This window comes from Stomoxys calcitrans, chromosome 3 (genome assembly GCF_963082655.1).
Source record: "Stomoxys calcitrans chromosome 3, idStoCalc2.1, whole genome shotgun sequence".
NCBI classification, from domain to species: Eukaryota; Metazoa; Arthropoda; class Insecta; order Diptera; family Muscidae; genus Stomoxys; species Stomoxys calcitrans.
The window spans coordinates 114,505,790-114,530,120 of NC_081554.1; the positions used below are offsets into that span (position 1 = coordinate 114,505,790).

General features: G+C 36.2%; 1 protein-coding gene across 3 annotated transcripts in view; it reads left to right on the plus strand.

The window, feature by feature from the left end:
• The window catches only part of LOC106081147 (uncharacterized), a 66,784-nt gene that overhangs the window by 35,590 nt on the left and 6,863 nt on the right, over positions 1–24,331 (plus strand). For all 3 annotated transcript variants that reach the window (XM_013242917.2, XM_059364652.1, XM_013242919.2), the window contains 2 exons: positions 20,158–20,474; positions 20,586–21,119. In XM_013242917.2, the coding sequence (XP_013098371.1) occupies positions 20,158–20,474; positions 20,586–21,119 (851 nt within the window). The remainder of the gene's footprint in view (positions 1–20,157; positions 20,475–20,585; positions 21,120–24,331) is intronic.

Below are 24,331 nucleotides of genomic sequence, written 5' to 3' on the forward strand. Positions count from 1 at the left end.
AAAATATAAATCGTTTCCCATAAAGGAAATTTTCGCTAAAACGTTGAACTTTGTTTACGATAAAATACATGTTTTTTTTTTGCGATAACTTGCATGAATTTGTAACAAATATAAAGTTTTTTTTAATCCCGACAATACCTTACATTCTTGATATATAGGACTTGTTATTAGGGGTTTCAACTAGTTTTTCTTTTTTTTATAAATTAATTTAGCGTCTTGCTTATGTCTTAGTATATCATTTTGGATTTTAAAATACGTTTGCATATTGAAGAGGATGCCAAGTTCAGTTGCTAATTCAAACTTTTCTATAGTTTATTTGAATTTATGAATTTATGATGCACAATTATATAAAAAGCCTTTCGATTTTTCGACAAATCCATTATGCTTTTGTATTTAGATCTGGTGTATTCATTATGCTATAAATAAAAAAAAAAACAATAAAAGCTTATGGAAGTTGTTGTTTTCGCACATTTAAGTACCTATTTTGGGATGGACAGTCCTTTATCGCGAAAATGTTATAAAACAATGTGCCTTAGAAATTCTTATTGTGTGTTTTTGTACCTGTCATCATTTGTGTGTTGCTTTAACGATTTTTGTCGTTGGACATACTAAAATTTTTGGACTCATAGCGAAATTTTAAAAATTTTCACTTTCCGAATTTACCATCCACACTCTTCCGATCTGCTCAATATATTGACTGCCCTTGATGAGTTAAGACAAAAACGGAAAAATATTGTGTGTGAGAATTTGTCTAAACCAGTGACGAGCACACAATTGAAATTATTTGCAAGCCCATAGGCCTGCTTGAGATTTCTTGTTTACGTACATAGTAATATTCAATAGTGTGAGTATTTTTGCAAACCACTAATCTATATGCCCAAATACACACATTTCCTCTCTAGTAAGAGAGACACGAAGAGTAGTAGGAGAGAATAATTATTGGTCCGGTACACGAATACGCCTATTATAAGCACTTTTGCAAATTCATTAGTTTTTGGTTTTACAACAAAAGAAAGGTCCTTTTTGTCGTAGGCGAAGCTGCTAAAGGGTTTACAATAAACAAAGTTAGTGACGTTCAATAAAGCTACGTTTATGGCTAACGTTTGATTTGTTGAAGTGAAACGTTAGGTTTAAGTGTCAGTCTGGCATCAGACTTACTTAGACGTTTTCGTTCATTGTGATACCACAGAAACAGAAGAAGGAAGATGCTTTCTAGTTCCTACCGTTGAACCATCGCTTTAAAAAGCCCAATAACTTGCGAATGTTCACATCCGCTAAATCAGACAGGTTCTCAAAGAAATCCGAACCTAAAGTGGAACTCCTTCTGACTGCTAGTGCGGGACACACACACAGGTGTTCTATAGTCTCTTCTTCTTCGATGTCCACACAGCTTATGCACCAGTAGCTGCTGGCAATCTTTAGTCTGTCAGGATGTTTTCCGATTAGACAGTGACCTGTCATGACGGACACAATGACTGAGACGTCTGTTCTAGCCAACGACAACAAAGCGGTAGACCTCTTCAAGTCTAGATTAGACCACATAGTTTTGGAATGCTCACAGCCTCCTCTTTGTGACCTTCTATCTTTCGATGTCCTTCGGACCTAGTCCTGAAAACTTAGCTTACATTTTGCAAGAGACATGCCTACAGATTCCAGTATTCCTGGAATATCTCTGTGGCCCGGCGCCCAGAACAGATGAATTTTGAACTGTTCAGCCATCTCGTTGAGAGATCTGCGACAGCCGAGGTCGGTTTTTGTGTTCAGAAATACGTTCTCCAGGGATTAAATGGCTGCCTGGCTGTCTGAGTAAATATTTATGTCAATTGTCGTAATGACTTTATATCTTAGCCATTTCACCACTTCCTTTATTGCAAGGATCTCCGCTTGATACGCACTGCAGTGGTCGGGTAAACTTTTCGATATGACCAGTTCTAGATCTTTAGATTACACCCCAAAGCCCACCTGGTCGTTTAGTTTGGAACAATCCGTATAGAAGTCTATGTAACTTCTGTTCCCAGAGATATCGTAATTCCAATCGGTTTTATCAGGAATAGTGGTACAGTACTTTTTATCAAAAAGCGGCTCAGGTAGGGTGTAATCCACATTGCCTGGGACATCGGATATTATATCAAGGATAACACAGTGTCCGTAGTCGCAACAGGACCAATGAGAAAGCTCTCTTAACCTCACGGTAGTGGTCCTTTGGATCCGGTTAAATATTGAGCAGTAGGTGGACTTTTGAAGCGTCGCCCACCAGACCACAACACCATATAGCATTATAGGTCTGACACCAATACATGACACGCGGTCTAAACCCCCAACTTTTGCCAATGGCTCTCTTGCAGGTGTATAGGGCAAGAGTTGCCTTTCTTGCCCTTTCCAAAATGTTGCATTTGAAGTTTAATTTCCTGTTCAGCAAAACACCCAGGTATTTCGCTGCCTGCAAATGGAATATTCTCTCCTCCCAAGGAGACAGGTTCCACTGTAGGCAACTTGTATCACCTGCTGAAAAGAACTACTTCTGTTTTGCACGGATTAATGCCTAGACCACTTTTGGTAGACCACTTTGCTGTTGCACGTAGAGCTTCCTGAAGTATGTCTCTTATGGTGCTGGAAAAATTTACCCCTAACCGCAATCGCCACGTCATTAGCATAAGCGACCACTTTTACACCTTTTTTTCCAGGACAATACTATATTGTTAATGGCGATATTCCAAAGTAGAGGAGACAGTACACCTTCTTGAGGTGTTCCTCTGCTGATCCATCTTTTTAGATGCACAGATCTCAAGCCTGCCGTAATGCATCTTTTTGAAAGTAAGTTATTAATAAACCTTCTTACGGTTGAGTTGATGCCTAGAAACTCCAACTCCTTCATGATTGACGTCGGTTTTACTTTATTGAAAGCACCTTCAATGTTAAGAAATGCTGTCATTGATTATTCCTCGACAGTGGGAGAATCCTTTATGTAGCCGACTAGGTCGTGAAGGGCTGTTTCAGTGGATTTGCCTTTACTATATGAATGCTGCTGCCGCGACAGGCGATCTCAAGGAATCTTTGCCCTCAGATATGTGATATGTTTCTATCAACCTCTCAAGAATCTTCAGCATAAAGGATGACAGACTAATAGGACGAAAATCTTTCGCCTTCGTGTGGTAGGGCTTTCCTGCTTTCGGATTGAAAATTACCTCCTAGAGGCCTCAGATGTATCCTCCACGGAACTGCATAATTCTACCAAGGATTTTTTCTGAGCCTTTCTCAGCTCGCTCTTATATCTTCTTAACTCAGCCTTATAGATGTCCCATTCGTGTATCTTTTGGTCTGTTGAAGAGTTTTCTGCAGTCCTTCCTTAGACCAACCAGCTCTGGGGTCCCCCATGGCGGTCGCTGTATGCCCCTTGGCTTGGCACTAGGATAGCACACAAGCGAGTCATTAAGGGCCTTCGTGATCCGCTTGACCACTGTGTCTATATCCTCCGCAGTTTCCACTCCATTTTCTGGTCTAGAAGGGATAGTCGTGCAGAATTTGTGCCGAAATTTATCCCAATCCGCCTTTCTTCTGTTTAGCCGTGGGACCATTTCTCCAAGACTGAAACTAATATAGCGATGATCAGAGAAGCTGTGGTCATGCAGCACATCTCAGTCGCATATTCTTCCACTTATATCTTCCGATTCAAAGGTAATGTCTAGCACCTCCTGCCTGTTCCTGGTAATAAAGGTCGGTTTATCCCCTTGATTACAAATCGCCAGATTGCAACTTACAATATATTCAATAAGCAGCTCACCCCTTTCGTTGACATCCGAACTTGCCCATATCTGGTACTGTGCATTAGCATCACTTCCTACAATGAGGTTTTTCTTCCCTACAGAGGTGGCTTCAACCAGCGACTTAAGGTTTGAATCGTGTGCCATATATAGGGAAGCCAGCCAGTAATGAGACTTGTTTTTTTCAATGCTGGCTATTACCAAATCTTCAGTGTTTAGCGACGGAAAGAGAAAACCTACTCTTTGAAAGAGTAGAATACAAGTATTTTGTTTGTCGTAATAAAGTCCAAAACGTTTAATTTTTTGCATATATATATCTTTCAAGGAGGAATAATAGGCAAACCTCTAGACAAAACGGTTAAAGCAATAATATTGAAATTTAGCGTGAAATATCTTGATTTGTACACTTTTGTATTAAAAAGGTACGAAATGTACCATTTTTAGTACAACTTTTCGATTTGTACTTCCTTCCGTACCATTTCCCGAAGGGGGTGGAACAATATCCGCACCCTCTTTTCAAATTAACCTAACTAATGGAAATTTGGTGTATGGATTGGTCAGTAAAATTTTTGTATGAAAATTGTGGTATTTGGTACAAAAAAAGTAATATTTAATTCCAACAAGTACTATTTGGTACCAAAAAGTACTATTTGGTACAAAAAAATTCTCTTTGGCACCAAAGAGTACTATTTGGTACCAATAAGTACTATTTGGCACAAAAGACTATTAATTGGCGCTAAAATGTGTCATTTATGTGAAACATACCATTTTCACTTTTGAGGCAACAGATTTCAATATAGCATTGAAATTTTGTTTGCGGCAATGTTGTAAAGATCTGATTTAATGCTATTAACATTTAAAGTAAGTGCTCCTTGGACCTAAATATAACTATTGGTACTAAAGTCCCTATTCAAGAAGGAATGCAAGAAAGTAAGTGAATTTGGTACGATGTTGGATAACTAGAATGCAAATATTCAATTTCGGCCCTATTTTTGGAATGAGTATTATAAATGTAAAAGAGTTGCTTGGCTGACTCATTGACTTGATGCACCAGGAATGAAATCGGATTTAAAATTCAATCAAAAATCAATACACAAAAGTTTAAAATAGTACGAAATAGTTCAACTCTGCCAAAAAACATCAACGTTTCGAAATTAAATATGTCATATTATTAAAAGAATATACATAGATTAATTCATGAGCAATACCCATTTATAAAATTTACTGGCATTTTAAAAGAATTACTAGATTTAAACCCATGTGTCAACTCAATGTTTATTTAGTTCTCACATTGAGGTTATGTCACTAAATCGAAGACTACACATGCAGCTCCAAACAGCTGCACCCAATTACAACATTTTCGTTTTCTAAAGACTTGAGGCTTTCAAATATATACGGTCGCTGTGTCAGGGTGTGCCTTTCCCTTGCTCTACAACATCCATTTTACAAAATTCATTCATCACTTTTTTTCACAGAGATGCTGACTTTTTCTGACAACACCTTTCTTCTCCTTTTTCAAATGCGATATTTTGGTGAAAAAGAACTGTGTTTATGGAGCGTTTGGGCAAAAGTACCGTTACAAATTGTAAAAAATTGATAATAGTTGAATAGTTTGACATGTTCTAAGAAGATTTTCCTAAATAAAAGCATTGAGTATGGGCGGGACCACTGTGCAGCATAGGATGGGGATATACTAATCGCCATTCCCTTTGTAACTGATGGAAATATTGATTTTAGACCCAACAAAGTATATATCCGTACATTCTTGATCGTCTTGACATTCTAAGGTGATTTAAGCATGTCGCTCCGAATATCTGTCTGGCCGTTTGTTTGTGGAAAGCACGCCTACGCGCTTGAAATTTTGCACAAATATTTCGAATTTGGAGAGAGTAAACTTTTGTGGAACAGGGACAAACTTCTCACAGATCAGGGAGAGCTGGCCGGCTAAAATTAAAGCTCTATGATAAGGAGCCTCCTTTTTATAGCCGCGTCCGAACAGCGTGCCGCAGTGCGACAACTCTTTGGGGAAAAGTTTTTACATGGCATAGCACCTCACAATTTTCGCCTGCATTAGGAGTGGAAAACCACCACAATTTGTGTAAAAAAGTGAAAGGGCACTAACTACTATAATTGGACAATTTTACAAACAAGTATATAATTTTAAGGAAATTATTTTCAATCGTGGCTTGGCGTTAGGATTTTTCCTGAAATGAAAAAAAAAAACTAAGGAATTTGAAAAATTTGAAAAAATGTTATCTTCCCGTTCATGCTGCACCATTTGTGATGTCTTCAGCCATTTGATACTCTCTACGAACCAACGCCTGTCTTTAAGAAGCATGCCGTTCGGACTCCGAAATAAACTGGTCCCTGATCATTGGGCTTAACCCAGGGTTCCGAAGAGCGTATCTTTTTTCCGCTCCGGCAATTTTTTTCACTTCGCTCCCGCTCGTTTAAATTTAAATTGACTATTTGTTTTTCAATTTTCTTCTTATACACACCGTCATAGGGCAATTGATATATTAAGTTTACAACATCAAGCAATATTTAATTTCGATTTTATGTATTCTTGATCACTATCTATATCAAACTATATCTTCATAAAACCCCCATATAAACCGATTTTCCGAATTGATTTCTTGCCACTCTAGAGGGCGCAATTGTCAACCGATTTGGCTGAAATTTTGCTTCTTTTAAGACCTCCAAAATGGTTGTCAAGTATAGTCTCAATCGATCCCTAAACGTATATAGCTCCCATATTATGCGATCTCCCGACTTTACTTCATAAACCTCTAGAGTTCGCAATTATTATTCAATTTGGCTGAACTTTTGCATAATAATTTCTCCTATAACCTCCAACATTCATGCCAAGTATGTTCTGAATACGTCTCTATTACTCCCGTATGGCGAACAAGTAAAAACGCATTTAGTTCGGCCGTGCTGAACTTTGGATATCCACCACCAAGGATATATTAATTATCCTATTTTATTAGAAACCTACTATGTGCATATTAACGACCAATTATTGGCCGATTTGGATCATATTCTGTTTAGGTGCGGAGAAGCCTTTACAACCTACAGTTGCATATTTGAGAGAAATGAGGTTATAAATGAGGATTGTATGGCTTAAGTTCATATATCGGTCCATATGATATCTATATCCAAATATGGTCTGACGTGGACCAACGCGGTTCGGCCTAGTGCAACTTCATGTTCCAGATTTATATCAAAATATGGTCCGATCTGGACCAAATCAGGTTCGACAAAGGGAAATCTAATCCAACTCACTGTTATAAATTTCATCGAAATAGAGTATACGGATTTTTATGGGCTTAAGACTAATAATCGACAGATCGGCCTATATGGCAGCCTTAACTAAATGTAATCTAATCTGGACCATGTTCAGTTCGTTTAACGAGAGGCGTAGACCAAATCACTGTTCCAAATTACAGCGACATCGCGTAATAAATGGGGCTTTTATGTGCTTAAAACCCTAGTGCGATTAATCGGACCTATATGACAGCTATAACTTAATATGGTATATATATAGACCAAACACGACAATATGGGATTGAAATGAAAGGTATTTAAGATAAAAAAAGGTATCTGCTATCCAACCAAGTGTTTGGGGGTCCATCCCAAACCCCAAAACACCCCTAAATCGGACATATTTACCGACCATGGCAATATTGTACTCAAATGAAAGGTATTTGAAAAGGGAATACGAATCTGATATCCTAATGTGGGACCAAGATTCTCGGGTCCCAAATTGGACTTATTTACTGACCATAGCAATATGAGGCTTAAATAAAAGGTATTTGAGTGTAAAATACGAATATGATATTCCCCAAATACAATCCAAACACGACAAATTTGCAACCACCGCAAAATGGGTCTCAAATGAAAGGTCTTTGGGAGTAAAGCTCGAATCTGATGTCAATATTCGGGAAAAAGTGTCTATGAGACCACCTCACTCCCATTACACCATCCAAATAGGACGTATTTGCTGACCATTACAATATGGGGCTCAAATAAGATGTATTTTAGAGCATAACACGAATCTGATACACATTTTCAGGGTCAAGTCACTGAGTGGCCGCCCTATCCCCCCAAAATGGTCATGCTTGCCGACTATGGAAATATGGGGCTCAAATGAAAGGTATTTGGGAATAGACCCCAGATAGGATGTATTTGCTACCCATGACAATTTGGGTCTTATAGAGATTGGAGTTCGATGTTGATAGTTTTTAGCGCCCATACGCCAAACCAGAATGAATTTGTTAACCAATTTTGGGGGACTCCTCATCCCATAAACTCGCTTTAAACCAATGGCAATATGGGTTTAAATAAATAGTATTTGAGAGTATAGCACGATGCTGATACTTTTTCAAGGCTAGGTGTCTGGGAGACCACCCCACCTCCCTAAAACACCCCTTAATCAGAAATACCTATTTATCGACCATGGCAATATTGGGCTCAATTGACAGCTATTTGGGAGTAGAACTCGAAATTGATACCCACATTTGGGATCACCCTTTAACCCACCAACCACCACCCTGGGGGCCTTCCCACTCTGAAAATCCCCATGATAATATAGGGCTCTAATAAAGTCTTTTAAGAATGGGATACACCAAACAACCACATTTAAATGATCCTAAAGCCCCCGAGCGAATTCATAGACCAATTAAGATCATATCGGATTCAGATAAAGGCAATTATATTGTTAGTCAAGCGATATACATATACAGTTTTTGTAGCATGGTACTTCACTAAAAGCTCCTAAATTGTCGAAAATAAATATTTAAATGATAATTTTGTTCCATATAAAGTAAAAGAAGGCGGTGCGGAGCGGGCCCTGTCCAGCTGGTATCTACATAAATATATACCGATCTTGACCGTACTCATTCCGGGTAAATCAAACTCACTGTTCTAAATGTCAACAAAATCGGGTGATAAACGCGCCTCTTATGGGCTGAATACCCTAAATCGGTAAATCGGTCTATATGGCAGCTTTATCTAATAACGACACGATATGGACCATATTCGGTTTGGATATCGGGGGCCTTGCACTCATAAAAATTTGTTAGTAAAAACAGCAAAAATGTTTGCTAAAACAGCGGAAAGTCTGCTGAAAATGGGACAGTTGTAATTTGTTGTTCACTCCGAATTCCTAGCTTAAACATAAAACGGACTTAAACATAAAATCAAATAGACTTTTATATGCAGAAAGTTTCGGGGTGTAAACTTCTTTTCTGAAAAACATTGGATGTTGTTTATGATAAAAGTAGATGTTTATTGCGATAAATTCTTGCAAGAATTTGCGACTTTCATTCTTGATACATAAAATCTTATTCGGGGTTTCAATCAGTTTTTCTATAATAATAAATAAATTTAACATCATGCTTGTGCATATGAATATTCTTTTAAATTTTAAAAATAGATTGGCCATATTAAAAAGCTGCCAAATTCAAATTAATGTTGTTACACAATTCTACTTTAAATTTGTACCAATTATAAGCAGATCTAATTTGGTAATTCGGACTCTTTCAGAGTATATTTGGATTAATTTCGATGTTTATAGCTAAACTTTAACCATCACTGGTCTATACGCTTAAATACTCACTAGAGATGTGCGCGTGAGTAATATTTCATTCACGCACACGCACGCTTACGGGAGAAAAACGTTACTCATGCATGGCTTTTTAATGTGGACTCAAGTCCACGCACGCCCATGAGACAAAAATTTTAATCACGTACACTCACGCAAGACTCACGAAACAATGACGATGGGGGGTATACTAATGGGGGTATACTAATCTAGTCATTCCGTTTGTAACACCTCGAAATCTTCGTCTAAGACCCCATAAAGTATATATATTTTTGATCGTCTCGATGTCTGAGTCGATCTAGCCATGTCCGTCCGCCCGTCTGTCGAAATCACGATAGCGGTCGAACGCGTAAAGTTAGCCGCTTGAAATTTTGGGATTGGGGATTGCAAATAGGCCATATCGGATCAGATTTAAATATAGCTGCCATATAAACCGATCTTCCGATTTGACTTCTTGAGTCATTACAAGCAGCAATTTTTGTCCGATTTGGCTGAAAATTGCATTGCGGTGTTCTGTTACGACTTCCAAGAAGCTTTAATTTTTGCTGGTTTTACAGAAATCTAATATGTAGAATAAAATTATGCTCTTCAACTAAATTAATTTTGTATAAATTTTTACCCACCATGGTGAATTCCCAAGATTTGGCCCGGCCGAACTTTTTAATGTATAAATGTTAAAATGTTGTTTAATGTATAAAATGTATCAGCTCTGCATAGCCATTCATTTGCTCTTTTTCTTTCTTTGCATCTGTAGATAAATCCGTACTTTAAACAACAAGCATGTTATTTTTGTTTGTTTCATGAGTCGTAATCGTTTCGTGAGTGTCTCGTGAGGATTGGTGTGGTGAGCATGATTTCACTCCCTCACGCTCACGTACGAAGAATTTTGCGTTACACGACAACTCACGAGCACACCTCTAATACTGACCCTCTCTCTCTCTCTCTAGTAGGAGAGACACAAGATAATTATTATTGGTCATTCGAATGAATAATCGCTTGCGGCTATCTAAATACATTTGCAATAAAAGAGTTTTTGTTTTTACAACAAAAGAGATGTACTTTTACCGTAGGCAAAGTTGCAAAGGGTTTACAATAAACAAAGTTAGTTACACTCGATAATACTTCGTTTCTGGCTAACGTTACACAGTTACAATAAAAGAAAAACTACGTAATAAAAGTATTTTGTTTCTCGTAAAAATTTCTCAATTTACAGAAAGAGTTAACATAGTACATTTTTCTCGTTTGGCACTAGTTGTCACCTTTTCGGGTTTTTGATGAGCTAAAACAATCAAGTCCAGTGCGAAAAGTCCTTAGTTGCCATGCCAGCTCAATAGTGTAGGTTGGTTGGGTTGTAAGTGTTTTAATATGGCTGCCATGTTAACCGATCTCCCGATTTGACTTCTTGAGCCTCTAAATGGCGCAATTACTTTCCGATTTGCCTGAAACTTTGAAGGTGGTTGTTTATGACATCTAACAGCTATATCAATACGGTCCATAATTTGATATGGCTCTAACATCATTTATTCAAAGAACTTGTCACATGCGATCAATTGTGAGTGGTTTATAAGATTTTGCCTTTCAGAACATGGTGCGCTTTTGTTGTTATAACTTGGCTGAAAATACCAAAACAAAAGGATCAGCCAAATCGGTAGATTGACTTATGTAAAAAAGGAACTATGGCTAATTACTACGCGCATATGGCCAATATATGGTAGATATTTTGATTATTTATACTGTAAATATTAATCAGCATTAAATGTGTATTCTAAACTCATTTAGGTTAAAAGAAAAAAATAATACTAAATTTTTCTTATTAAAATCTCATTTGAGTTGAACTATTATCTTTGTTCCTGAAATCTCTTTAAAACTGTTACATACAGCACATTACTCCCTATCTATTCATTTAAATCACATCTTAAAAGTCCATTTTTATGTTTTTTTTTTATATTAAACTCTTACATATTTAATAGCACCCACTGCTGTCGAAAAATGTCAGAAAAATTTTGAAATTTAAGCTAATACATGTTTACATTTCAACATACTATTTTTTAGCTAGGTTTCCGTTCATTTAAATGCTTTACGTACTTTACGTAGAAAATGTCTGAAGTATTAACAGAACACTACCAGAAAAATGTTGGGCAAATCAACGAAAGATCAGTTTATATTGGAGCTATATTAGGTTGAAGACAGATGTGGACCATATGTGGCACGATTGTTGGAAGTCGTAAAAGAACATCATATGCAAAATTTCAGCCAGATCAGACAACAATTGAAATCAAGAACTAAAATCGAGAAATCGGTTAGTATGGGAGCTGCATTGGGTCAGGAATCGAATTTAACCATACTTACCACAGATATTTGAAGTCTTGAGAATATAGTCTGTGCCAAATCGGCCAAAATTGGTGTTTCTACGAGCTCTTTAAATCCGGATTTAATGGCTCGATCATCTGTTTTTCCTTTATAAAATCAACCTTAAATCAGGATTTAATGAACAGTGTAAACGTGGTTTTATATGCTATAAAAAAATCCGAACCGATATGGCCCATTTGCAATCCTCAATGACCCACATCAATAAGAAGTATCTGTGCAAAAATATCTTTATTCGTTCGACTGCTATCGAAGTTTTGACAATCATACTTCAGACCGACATACGACCGAACATGGCTTAATCGACTTAGAATGTCAAAAAAATGGGTTCGAAATAAATGCGTGCACTGGGTAACTGTAAGCGTCAACAAAACAGATATACCATATATATACTTTATACTATCAGTAAAATGCAAATTTGCCCATAAACATTCCTTTGAAAAAACAGGGCCAAACTTCTTACATATCAATGAGTGCTGTCCGATTCCAGTTTTACGCTCAATGATAAGGGACCTCCTTTTTATAGCCTAGTCCGAACGGCGTGCCGCAATTCGACAACTCTATTTGCCATACTATTTTTCAATAGCATAGTTCTCACCAGTATTCGAACCCAGGCGTTCAGAGTCATAGTCGGAGATGCTAACCTATGCGCTACGGTGGCCTCTATTGAAAAATAAAAGGAGAAACAGAAGGGTGTTGTGTTTGAGTAAGGAAGGTATTTATTTGTTTTCTTGTTTTCAAATATCTGTGGTACCGCAAACATCTTTTTTGCTGGTGTTAAAACAAATAAAATTGTGTATACATCGTAGATGGGTGCTAATAATTTCGTATGCCCACAGTAACATTGTGAGCCTTCGTTCGGACAGCGCGCAAAAAACATTTGTTGTATCACCACCAATAGCTGTTTGGATAAACTATAGGATAAAAGATCTGTTACTTTCAAAATATCAAACAGAATTCTACTCATCTGTACTCACTAATTGTTGAAAAGCGTTCAAGCTGCTATTGTTGCTGTAACTGTGCACGCCTTTAGCTCACAGATTAATGTTTCGATGTGTTACAAACGGAATGAGTAGATGCCCAGTCGTCCAGGTCACTAGTTCCAAAACTGTTAATTCACTAGCTCCAAAGTAATCAGGACTAAACTGGTATATTCAACACGGGTTTATCATTGGAGTAATCAGTTGATCCTGGAACTAGTATTTTGGCTAATTCCAACATACTAGTTTCGTAATTGATTTCTTGTGACATTTGTCAAAGTCAGAAAAATATATATATTTTTTATTTTTTTCTTTGTCACTCTCTCTTTACTTAAACAATTTTGTACGTTTTGTCAGTGATCGACGTAGAGATTTGAATAAATAAACTTTTCGACGAAATAAAACGAAAACTAAACAGCACTTATGGCAACCCTACAATGAATGAAGAAACCAAACGATATTCAAATACATCCCTGATTAATAGATAACAAAAGCTTAAGAACTTTAATGAACAAAACAAACAACATAAAATATGCATACAGAGCGAATCGAATACTCCAATCGGCAAACAAGAACAAAGCAATATTGTTAACGAAATAGAATGTAAGAGAGTAAGAGTATGTAGGAACAACAAAACGAACGATGCAAACAAGAATGGGTGAACACAGAGCTGACATTAGAAAAGGAACGCAGAAAACAGCTTTGGCGCAACATATTTGAAAAGGGGACATGGGGCAGACTTGTCCGAAAATGTCAAAATATTAGATAAAGAAAACAAAGAGTGAAAGAGATACACTTTAGAAAGAATACAACAAAAGGTAGGTAGGACCATGAACTTAAAAGAGGACACAAACAATATTAGTATAAGTTACCGTGCTGCAATATAAAGATCTGTGATATTAAAATTTAAGTTGTCTATAATATAATTAATGTCATGTTGTTAATGAATGTGCTTTTAACGGAAAAAACTTTATGTGAATTTTCATGAAGATTTGAAATTAATGTAATGTTTTAATTAAATAGTCGTATCCCCTGAAGAGGTCAACACAAATTGACGAAACGTTGGGACAAATGAAATAAAAAGCAATTTTTATTTACGGAACTTAGGTCTAAAGAGTTTAAGATAAAATTTAATTAACTCATCATCTCATGTTTGTCAGTCTTTGACGCATCCTCTAGCTTTCATGTTAATGATGGTAATAACGCAATAAACATTAATGCACACCATTAATTTTCTCACTTAAATTAAATGTAAAATTAAAAAATGTGTTTACTTTCAGTGTAAGCAACTGGTGAATTTTGACATGGGTTTGTCATTGGGGCAACCAGTTGACCCTGGAACTAGTACTTTTTCTAATTCCAAAAAACTAGTTCCGTAACTGATTTCTTTTGACACTTGTCACAAAGTTTTAAAGAATAATTTTTATTTTTCTGATTGCTCTTGGTTTTTTCTCTGCCAGTCTCTCTACTTAAACAATTTCATAAGTTTTGTCAGTGACCGACGAGAGGATTTGAACTCATCATCTTAGGTTTAATAGTCTTCCACGCATTCTCCAGCCTACCGACATCACTTTGTTAATGATGGAATAACGCAATAAGCAATTAGGCCGAAACAGGATGCACACAAATCCCACAAAAGCAGGGCGGAAGAATAAAAAAAAATCTACATCAACGCTTGAAAACGAGCGTCATTTTGTGCTGTCACAGGTGAAATTGTGTTTTTAGTCGTCAAAGTTAAAAATTTTTTAACTTTTGTGACCTGATTCTCTTTGATATTTGTTTGCAGAGTTGTACTTCTCAACGCGCTCGCAAAAAGTAAAAAATCCTCCGTTACTGTGAAATTGGTAAAGATACTCGTACCTTGTACCTTACCCCATCGGCGGTGACATTTGGTCATAAAATCAGAGCTGAATTTTGCACTGAATGCCAACACATTATTTAAAGGCCGATCCTAAGCTTTGAAAGCCTTTTATTTCCATAAAATTTTACGCAAACAAACTGAAAATATAAAGCAACTCGATTTGTTAAATATTTCAAGAAATAAATTTTTACCAATTTTTACGAATATCCATATACATTTTGCTTAATTAAATTAAAATTAATTCAAATCGATCGAAAAATCCGGTTTTGATGGAAAAGATAAAAAAAGGTAAAAATTGCATCCAACTATTGTCGTATATGCTTATAATTTCCATCATGGGTTTATAAGTCCTAAGTTTTCCTAATTTATTGGAGAAACAAGTAAAAGCGTGCTTAGTTCGGCCGGGCCGAATCTTATATACCCACCATGGATCGCATTTGTCGAGTTCTTTTCTCGGCATCTCTTCTTTGGCACAAAAAGGACAAAAGAAAAGTTCAGCTCTGCTATTAGAGCGATATCAATTTATGGCCCGAATCGGGCCATAATTAAATTATATGTGGGAGACCTGTGTAAAATTTAAGCCAATTCGAATAAGAATTGCGCCCTTTGGGGGCTCAAGAAGTAAAATAGAGAGATCAGATTATATGGGAGCTGCATTAGGCTATAGACCGATTCGGACCATAATAAACATGTATGTTAATGGTTGTGAGAGGATCCGTCGTACAAAATTTCAGATAAATCGCATATTAATTGCGACCCCTAGAGGCTCAAGAAGTCAAAATCCCAGATCGGTTTATATGGCAGCTATGTTAGGTTATAGAGTAATTTGAACCATATTTGACAAAGTTGTTGGAAGTTATGAAAAAACACGTCATGCAAAATTTCAGCCAAATCGGTTAAGAATTTCGCGCTCTAATGGCTCAAGAAGTCGAGATTTTAGATCGGTTTATATCGCAGCTATATCAGGTTAAGGACCGATTTGAACCTTACTTAGCACAGTTATTGGAAGTCAGCGAAACACGTCGTGCAAAATTTCAGCCAAATCGGATAGGGATCAAGAAGTCAAGAACCCAGATGGGTTTATATGACAGCTATATCATGTTATGGACCAATTTGAACCATACTAATCACAGTTGTTGAAAATCATAACAGAACACGTCATGCTAAATTTCAGTCAAATCGGATGAGAAATGCTCCCTCTAGTGACTTAAGAACTCAAGATCCAAGACCGGTTTATATGGTATCGGTTTAGTATAAAAATAAGAAAAGGTGTTAGAACTTAAAATCAGAAACACCAAGAGATTTCACGTTATTGCAGTTGTAAACTTTGTTCTCTCTTTGTCAACTAATTAATGTCAAATGACCTAGCGGCAAAGTAAGTGTAATATAAAACATGCCCTCATAAATAAATGACTGCTGATTAATATTATTTTAATACATTTCCTCACTTAAGGCGGGTATTAAGTTCGTGTTTCACAGCTTAAAATAATATTTTTTCTATTACTTTTTGTAGATAATAGATTTTCAAGCAAAAAGACTTTCTGACTTCATTCCCATTATTTATGATACAAATTTAATAAAAGTGTTATGTTATCAGTCATATTTTTGTAGTTTTTCAAAAAAGTAATGGTGAAAAACATTGGTATTTAACAGTAAAACACGAACTTAATACCCACCTTTTTATAGATATACAATTTGACTCGTCGAATATCATTAACGACTTTCGTACATAGCGCATAGGCACATCATTATTCGTAAAAATCAAAAATTCAAAAAGCAAATTTTTAAAAGATTTAAACAACATTTCAATGTGCTTAAAGCTACGGCCAAAGCCAACAAAACTATCAAATTTCAACTAGAATTTTCGTCCCTTAATCACTTTGAGTTCCGCATCAATTGCCTTAAATACTGTATTGTGAATTATGGAATTCCAAAAAAAAAAAACTAAATTGTTTTATTTGAAATAATTTTTTTAAAATGTAAATTAATCTGGGTGATGATTTCGGTGTTTAAAAATTGTGTTTCCCAATCCTAAAAATGTTTCATTCCATTGCTGAAGTAATTCAAATAATTTATAATTAAATATTACTAATTATTCTTTTGAAAAGTTTTTCAGACTAACAGTGCAAAATATTTCATTTAAAGTCAAGTTTTTTACAGATAAAATTTCAATTAAAATAATAAAAAAATAAGAAAAAACTTAGAACTTAATTGTTTTTGGCAAGGAAATTCCATGAAGATTTTGGCTTAAAGAAACTTTTAATAAATTTTTGGTTTAAAAAAAATAATTTTTTTTTTTTTTTTTTAAAAATTACTTTGCGATTCAGTCGTTAAACAAAACGGCATTGACTCATTATCGACAAAATATGCCCAAAAATGGAGCTGCCTTAAAAAAATTCTAGCTCGATGACTGAACCAGTTACAACATTTTTCCCGTCATGTTTCGGGCCAAAATTGGCTTGGCGAAAGTCGTCAATTTTTTATATCCCAAAAATCAAACGAGAAAATTTCTCAAAATTCTTAGGAGTGATTTTTCTGGAATCCTTTTTAATATCTTGTTGGTTTCTATCTTAAAAAAATAAATTTTTGGCAATAATTCTACTTCTTTTGACAGCAGGTGCGATTTTATGCCAAAATCATTAAATCCAGCATTCTTCGCTAAATGGTCATAAAGTATTAAGATAATGATTTTTTGATAAAAATTCATCAAAATCGGAAAATCGGTCAGGCATAATGGGTCAAAATTTTGTCTTTAAAAATATTTAATGAAATTTGTCCATAAAAAATTTTAGCAGATGTTGTTTGGGACAGATAAGCATAATAAAAAGACTTTAAAAATTTTTATGCAAAATGAAGTGTCGCAAAATGCATTTTTTGAAATTTTGGCTTTAAAAAATAATCTCGAGGTTAGATAGTCTTTAGAGAGTTTTTCGCTAAACTTTTGTCCTTAAAAAAATACTTTAAAATTCAGTCTTTAGAAAAAAATGTATTGACATTTTTTTATAAAAAGTTTCTCAATTTTTGTCTGTTTCTCTTTCGAGACGAGCTCAATGATCGGAGATGCAAATGGAAAAGGAAATCCAAAGATAGCAACACACACCAACCACTATAGGACGCGTTTCGTTTTTGGTTAGAAGACTTCTCAACCATATTAAGTGTGATGGCTTCAAGGGCCGTGAGTTGGTATGTTGGATTTGAATCGTATTAATAGCGAAAACGCATCTATGATACAATAACCACATTAACCACACTCGAAAACCCTGTCTACTAGCTGTACTTTTCCTAATGCGTGTATTTTTGTGTAATGAGAAGTTTTCTAACCAAAGACGAAACGCGTCCCATAGTGGTTGGTGTGTGTTGCTATCTTTGGCTTTCCTTTTCCATTTGCTTCTCCGATTGTAGAATTTAATGATCTCGCCCTAACAGGAAAAAAACTTGGAGAATTTAAAAAGTTTTTCTCTAGAAAATGTTAATTAACTAACAGACACCGGTATTTAGGTGGGGACACTATAGCAACCAACTTGGGGGAGTGGTATGGAAAATTATATTAAGAATTTTCTAAGTAGCACGGAATTCCTTTTTTTTCGAGCTTACTTTTTAGTTTCAATGCGTACAACAAGCCGATTACTGGCTTAGGTTTATGTCCATAGTGTCATGGGGCGGATTAATATCTGCACCCTCTTTTCAACCTAACCAAACCTAATTATTATGTTGTCTTAAGAAAAAATTTAAATGAAATTTTGTAAAAATAATTTTGAGAAGGTCCGGCCCGTGCTGAAGTTTCGTCATTAGAGAATGAAATGTTCATTAAAATTTGTTTAGAAAAAAATTTATTAAAATTTTGATTTTACTAAGAATTTCATTACATTTTTGTCCTTACGAAAAATAGTTTCAAGGCGGCCTTGGCAGCAGCAAAATGTTGCCTTTTGTTGAACATTATAAACATGAAATGTTATATTTAAAAATGGTTACTAACATTTTTTGTTATAATAAATTTAATTTAAACTTTTTCTTTAAACAAAATCATTTTGTTGGGGCTCTGGCCCGATTTCAACCATATCGGACAAGAATTGCGCCCTACAAGGACTTAAGAAATACTCTCAGAGAAATTTGTTAGTAAAAACAGCAACAACTTTTGCTGTAACAGCAGAAAGTCTGCTGAAATGGGACAGCAGTAATTTTGTGCTAAAACAGCAAACACTTCCTTGTCAATGATCAAAAGTTAAAAAATAGGTCAAAAATGTCATAAATATTTCATAAATTCCATCATATCTTTCAAGCTTGCAAGCATACAAAGTAAAACTTATCCAATATTCTGCAATTTGCTAGTTTTTAAGGCTTTTAGACCAAAAATTAACACCTAAAATTGGCAATTTTTGTTATAAATATATAGCAAATGCTTAATTGTTGTTTAGAAATTCAAAAATGTTGTATGGATTAATCCATAATATTAAACTGTTTAATTTAATATCAGCAGACAGTGTTTGCTGATATCAGCAGACTAATGTGTCTGAGTGTAAAATGGGGAGATCGGTTTAGATGGGAGCTATATCAGGTTATGGATCGATTTCGACCATATTTGGCACGTATATTAGAGGGCATAGGAGAAGTCACTGTGTAAAATGTCAGCTAAATCGGATAAGAATTACGCCCTCTAGAATCTCAAGAAGTAAAATCGGGAGTTCGGTTTATATGGGAGCTACATCAGGTTATGACCCGTTTTCTTTAAAAAAGAATATTGCCTTTGGTAAAAAAATTTATTTTTAGAAACAAAATTTTTGCAATTTTGTTTCTAAAAAAAAATTGTACAAATGTTGTTTGCAGAAAACGTTTATTGAACTTTTGTTTTTAACTTTTTTTATAAAAATAGTGCTTTTAAAACTAATTTAAAAGAAGTTGGTCGACTTGGTGGTGTTGGATACTATATAGTCGGCCCAAATTTGGCTGCCGTAATGTTGCTTGTAATAACAAGGGTATCTCCATATTTAGTGCTATGCCTAAGTAAATGGGAAAGTTATAGACTTAGTTATTTCTCATTAAACTTCCTCAATAATGACTAGACGCCAACATGGATGTAGAAAATTTTGCTCAAATGTAATAAACGTTTTGAAAATTACATATTTTATCAATGATGTTTTCAGGAGCACTTGACAGCCTGAGACCATCTACACAGACTTTTGTAAAGCTTTTCCCCGATTATGGATTAATGTGGGCTTGGAAATTCGTTAATTAAAAGGGTTGAGTTCATATTAAATTCGTCGTACTCAAAGTTGGAAATTTGGAAAGCGATCTCTAGGACCATCATTGGCTCCTCTGGTGTTCCTCAACCCAGCCTTTTCGGTACAAAATATTTTAGATTATTCTGTGCCGTTTTTTTTTTCAATAACTGCTCTTGTAAATGAATATTAAAAATCTAATGCATGCTATATTGTTTATTGGGCTTCTTAATTTTGTCTATTTTCCGATTAACGTTTCACTGGTGCATCTACTTGGAACTGTAGATCTTCGCAAATTCGAACATCTTTTGTAGCCCATCAAATAAAGTTGTTAAATAATTTCAAATTGCTTTGATTTTATTTTCAGAACTGAACTACAACCTACAACACTCTTCAAGTTCATCCATGGTTTTCCCCAATTCTCCCACGGGCTTGCACCAACAAATGCAGTTTGTGGCGGCAAACAATGCCATGGTGAATCGAAGACAAGCCGGTCTTTCTGTGGGAAGCTTACCATTGGGTACATTAAACCACAAAGGTCATCACATGGCGGGTGGTGGAGGTGGTCATCGTCCGATATTGGTGACACACTCGCATCCTATGCAAATGGGTCATATGACACATGGAGCCGTTTCACCTCAGGTGCCAATAATAAACTCTCCTTCTAGTGGTAATATACTGCATGTGAGTACACTTGTTTCTTCTGACCTAAAATGAAAAAAAAAACTCTAACATACACATACATACATACATACATACACATATAAATATGTTAATAACTTTATGTTTATATAGGCGACTGCAAACCGTGTGAAGTTTGCTCCAGAGCCTCAGAAGATACATCACAATAAGGGACAAATGAATATGGTTCAGATGAACAATAATCTGAATCAGAATTATAAACAACAAATGAACAACGTGAATCCCTATATTGTGACCAACAATCAGATGGTCAATGGCCCAATGGATCCTTATATTGCCATGAACATATCGCCATTACAACGCTCCAAATCATTGTCTTCCGCTGATGCACTAACACGTGGCATTGCTGGGCTCGGTTTGGGTTTGGGCAACGAAGTCACCGACATAGGACCATTTCCACCGGAAATTCAAGCTCTTATTGACACAGCCCTAGAGGATCCAAATAAATTGAACTCTCGTAGTCTCATGGAACTGACATCGCATTTTATTAAACGAGCGGTCGAGGGACGTCGCTTTGCTTTGCCCATAGCTCGTCTTTGCCTTAACATCATAGCCAAAGAGCAAAAGGAGACATTTTTAGAGGCTTTGCTAAATACATGCCGTCAATGGTATCAAGAAAGAGAAAAGGTATGTACATACATATATACAAAATGAAATTTGGGAATGCTGAATTTTTTTCTTCATTCATAATACCCTCGACCATAGAATGGGGGTATACTAGTATCGTCATTTCGTTGGTAACATCTCGAAATATGGGCCTAAGATCCCATAAATAATACATAATCTTGATCGTCATGACATGAAAAAGTGGTCCTTGCCCGTCTATAGAAAACAAGCTTACTTTTGAAGGAGTAAAGCTACCCGCTGCAAATTTTTCATCAAAACTTCTTGTTAATGTAGTCGGTTCGGGTTGTAAATGGACCAGATCGCTCCATGTTTATAAAAAGGTCCCATATAAATCGATCTTCTCTCTTGAGCCTTTATGGGGTGCAAATCTTATACGATTTGGCTAAAAAATGTATAGTCCGGATCTGTATATAATCTGATAAAGCTGCTCTATAAAACGATCTCCTGATTTTATTTCTTGAGATTCAAGAGGGCGCAATTTTAATCCGATTTGGCGGAAATTTTCTTCGATGACTTTCAAGTATGACCTAAATTGATCCAAAACCTGTATAGTTCGTACACACGGCCGCTCACTACACGCAAACAAATAAAACCTTTGGGACTTTTTTACGACAAACAAAATACTTTTATCACGAAGTTTTTCTTTTATTGGAACCATGTAACGTTTCGGCTTAACAAATTAATCGTTAGCCATAAGCGTATGATTATTTAACATTATTATTTAGCAGCTTCGCTTATGGTAAAATTACCTTTCGTTTGTTGTTAAACTAAAAACCTTTTAATTGCAAAAGTGCTTTGATAGCATCAAATGATTATTCGTTTATCAGGCCAATAATTATTCTCTTGTATTTCTCCTACTAGAGGAAAGAGTGTGTATTTGAGCGTATAGACCAATGGTTGGCAAAAATACTCACACTTTGCACATTACTTTGTAGATATACAAGAAATCCAAAGCAGACCTATGGGCTTGCAAATAATTGCAATTGTGTACTCGTCACTGGTATAGACACATTCCCACACACAGCATTTTTTCTCTTTTTTGTTTTGACTGAGCAAAGAGCAGTCAGTATATTGCGAAGCTCGGTCGAGTGCTGATTGTAGACTTGGAAAGTGACCATTTTTAAAGATTCGCCCAAGATACAAAAATGGTGATAAGTCCAACGACAAAAATCATTAGAGCAACAGACACATGGCTGCCGGGTACAAGAAAACAGAACAAGAATTTCTAAGACATATACATTGTTTGGTAATATTTACGCGATAAAGAACTATCCATCCCAAAGTAGGTATTTAAATGTGCGAAAACAACAACTCCCATAAGTAATTTTTAGAGTACACCAAAACACAATATAAAACCATAATGGAGTTGTGCGAAAATGGAAGGCTTTTAAAAAATTGTGTATTGTGAAACATAGAATTAAATCCAAATAAACTCTGGAAGAGTTTGAATTACAAATTGAGATCTGCTTGTACGAAACCAAATTTCCCTTGAACATTCCATTAAGGAGCAGGTAATACTTCTCCCATATAAACGAGTGCAGTCGGATTAAAGTTTAAGCTCAATGATAAGGGACCTCCTTTTTTATGCCGAGTCCGAACGGCATGCCGCATAGCGACACCACTTGGTAGAGATGTTTTAACATGGCAGGATACGTCATAAATGTAGCCAGCGTTAGTAAGAGGATAAACATCGCTGGAAATATTTTCTGATGTTAACGCTAGGATTTGATCCTAGCATGTCATAGTCGGACATGTTAACTTCTGCGCTACGGCGGCCTCCGAGATCTGCTTATAATTGTGCAAAACTTGGATTTGAAGTTATATTTCCTGTCCAGCAAAATACCCATGTATTTTGCGCTTTCAGTAAATGGAACATTCTCTCCTCCCAACGAGACAGGTGCCACTTTAGGCAACTTGTATCTCCTGCTGAAAAGAACTACTTCTGTTTTGCAAGGATTTACGCCTAGACCGCTTCCGGTAGCCCACTTTGCTGTGTCATATAGAGCTTCCTGCAGTATATCTCTAAGAGTGCTGGGATACTTTCCCCTAATCGCAATTGCCACGTCATCAACATACGCGACCACTTTTACACCTTTTTTTTATCCAGAGACAATAATATATTGTTAATGGCTATATTTCAAAGTAGAGGAGACAGTACACCTTCTTGAGGTGTTCCTCTGCTGACCCATCTTTTTAGATCCGCAGATCCCAAGCCTGCCGTAATGCATCTTTTAGCATGATGCAATGCATCATTATTAACAAACTTCTTACGTTAGAGTTGATGCCTAGAAACTCCAACTCCTTCATGATTGACGTCGGTTTTACATTTTTGAAAGCACCTTCAATGTCAAGAAATGCTTCCATTGTATATTCATTGACAGTGGGAGAGACCCTATGTAGCCGACTAGGTCGCGAAGGGCAGTTTCAGTGAATTTGCCTTTATGCATGCTATTGCCGCAACAGGCGCTTTCCAGGAATATTTGCCCTAAGATATGGTTCTATCAACCTCTCAAGAGTCTTCAACATAAAGGATGACAGACTAATAGGACGAAAATCTTTCGCCTTCGTGTGGTAAGGTTTTCCTGCTTTCAGAATGAAAATGACCTTCGTGTCCCTCCATCCTACAGGTATATATGACATTCTGATACAAGCAGAGTATATCTTCTTCTCTTCTAGCGCCACCTTGTCCGTTGGAAAAATTCCTGGGAAATGTGTATCAACGAGTACTTCTGAATATACCCCACCGTAATAGGTCTCGAGGACAAAATCTTCCTTAGCCGAGAGGCCTCATATGTATCCTCCACGGAGCTACATAATTCCACCCAGGATTTGTTCTGAGCCTTTCTCAGCTCGCCCTATTATTTCCTTAGCTCAGCCTTATAGATGTCCCAATCGTGTTGTGATCTTTTGGCTTTCGCCCTATTGAAAGTTTTTCTGCAGTCCTTCCTTAGGTCCTACATGGCGGTCGCTGTTTGCCCCTTGGCATGGCACTAGGACATGCTGACACAAGCGAGTCATTTAGGGCCTTCGTGATCCGCTTGTCCACTATGTCTACATCCTCCGCAGTTCCCACTTCCCTTTTTTGGTCTAGAAGGGATAGGCGTGCAGAATTGTTGCCGAAATTTATCCCAATCCGCCTTTCATCTGTTTAAGCGTGGGTCCACTTCTGCAGTTTTTTCTCCAAGGCTGAAACTAAAAAACGATTATCAGAG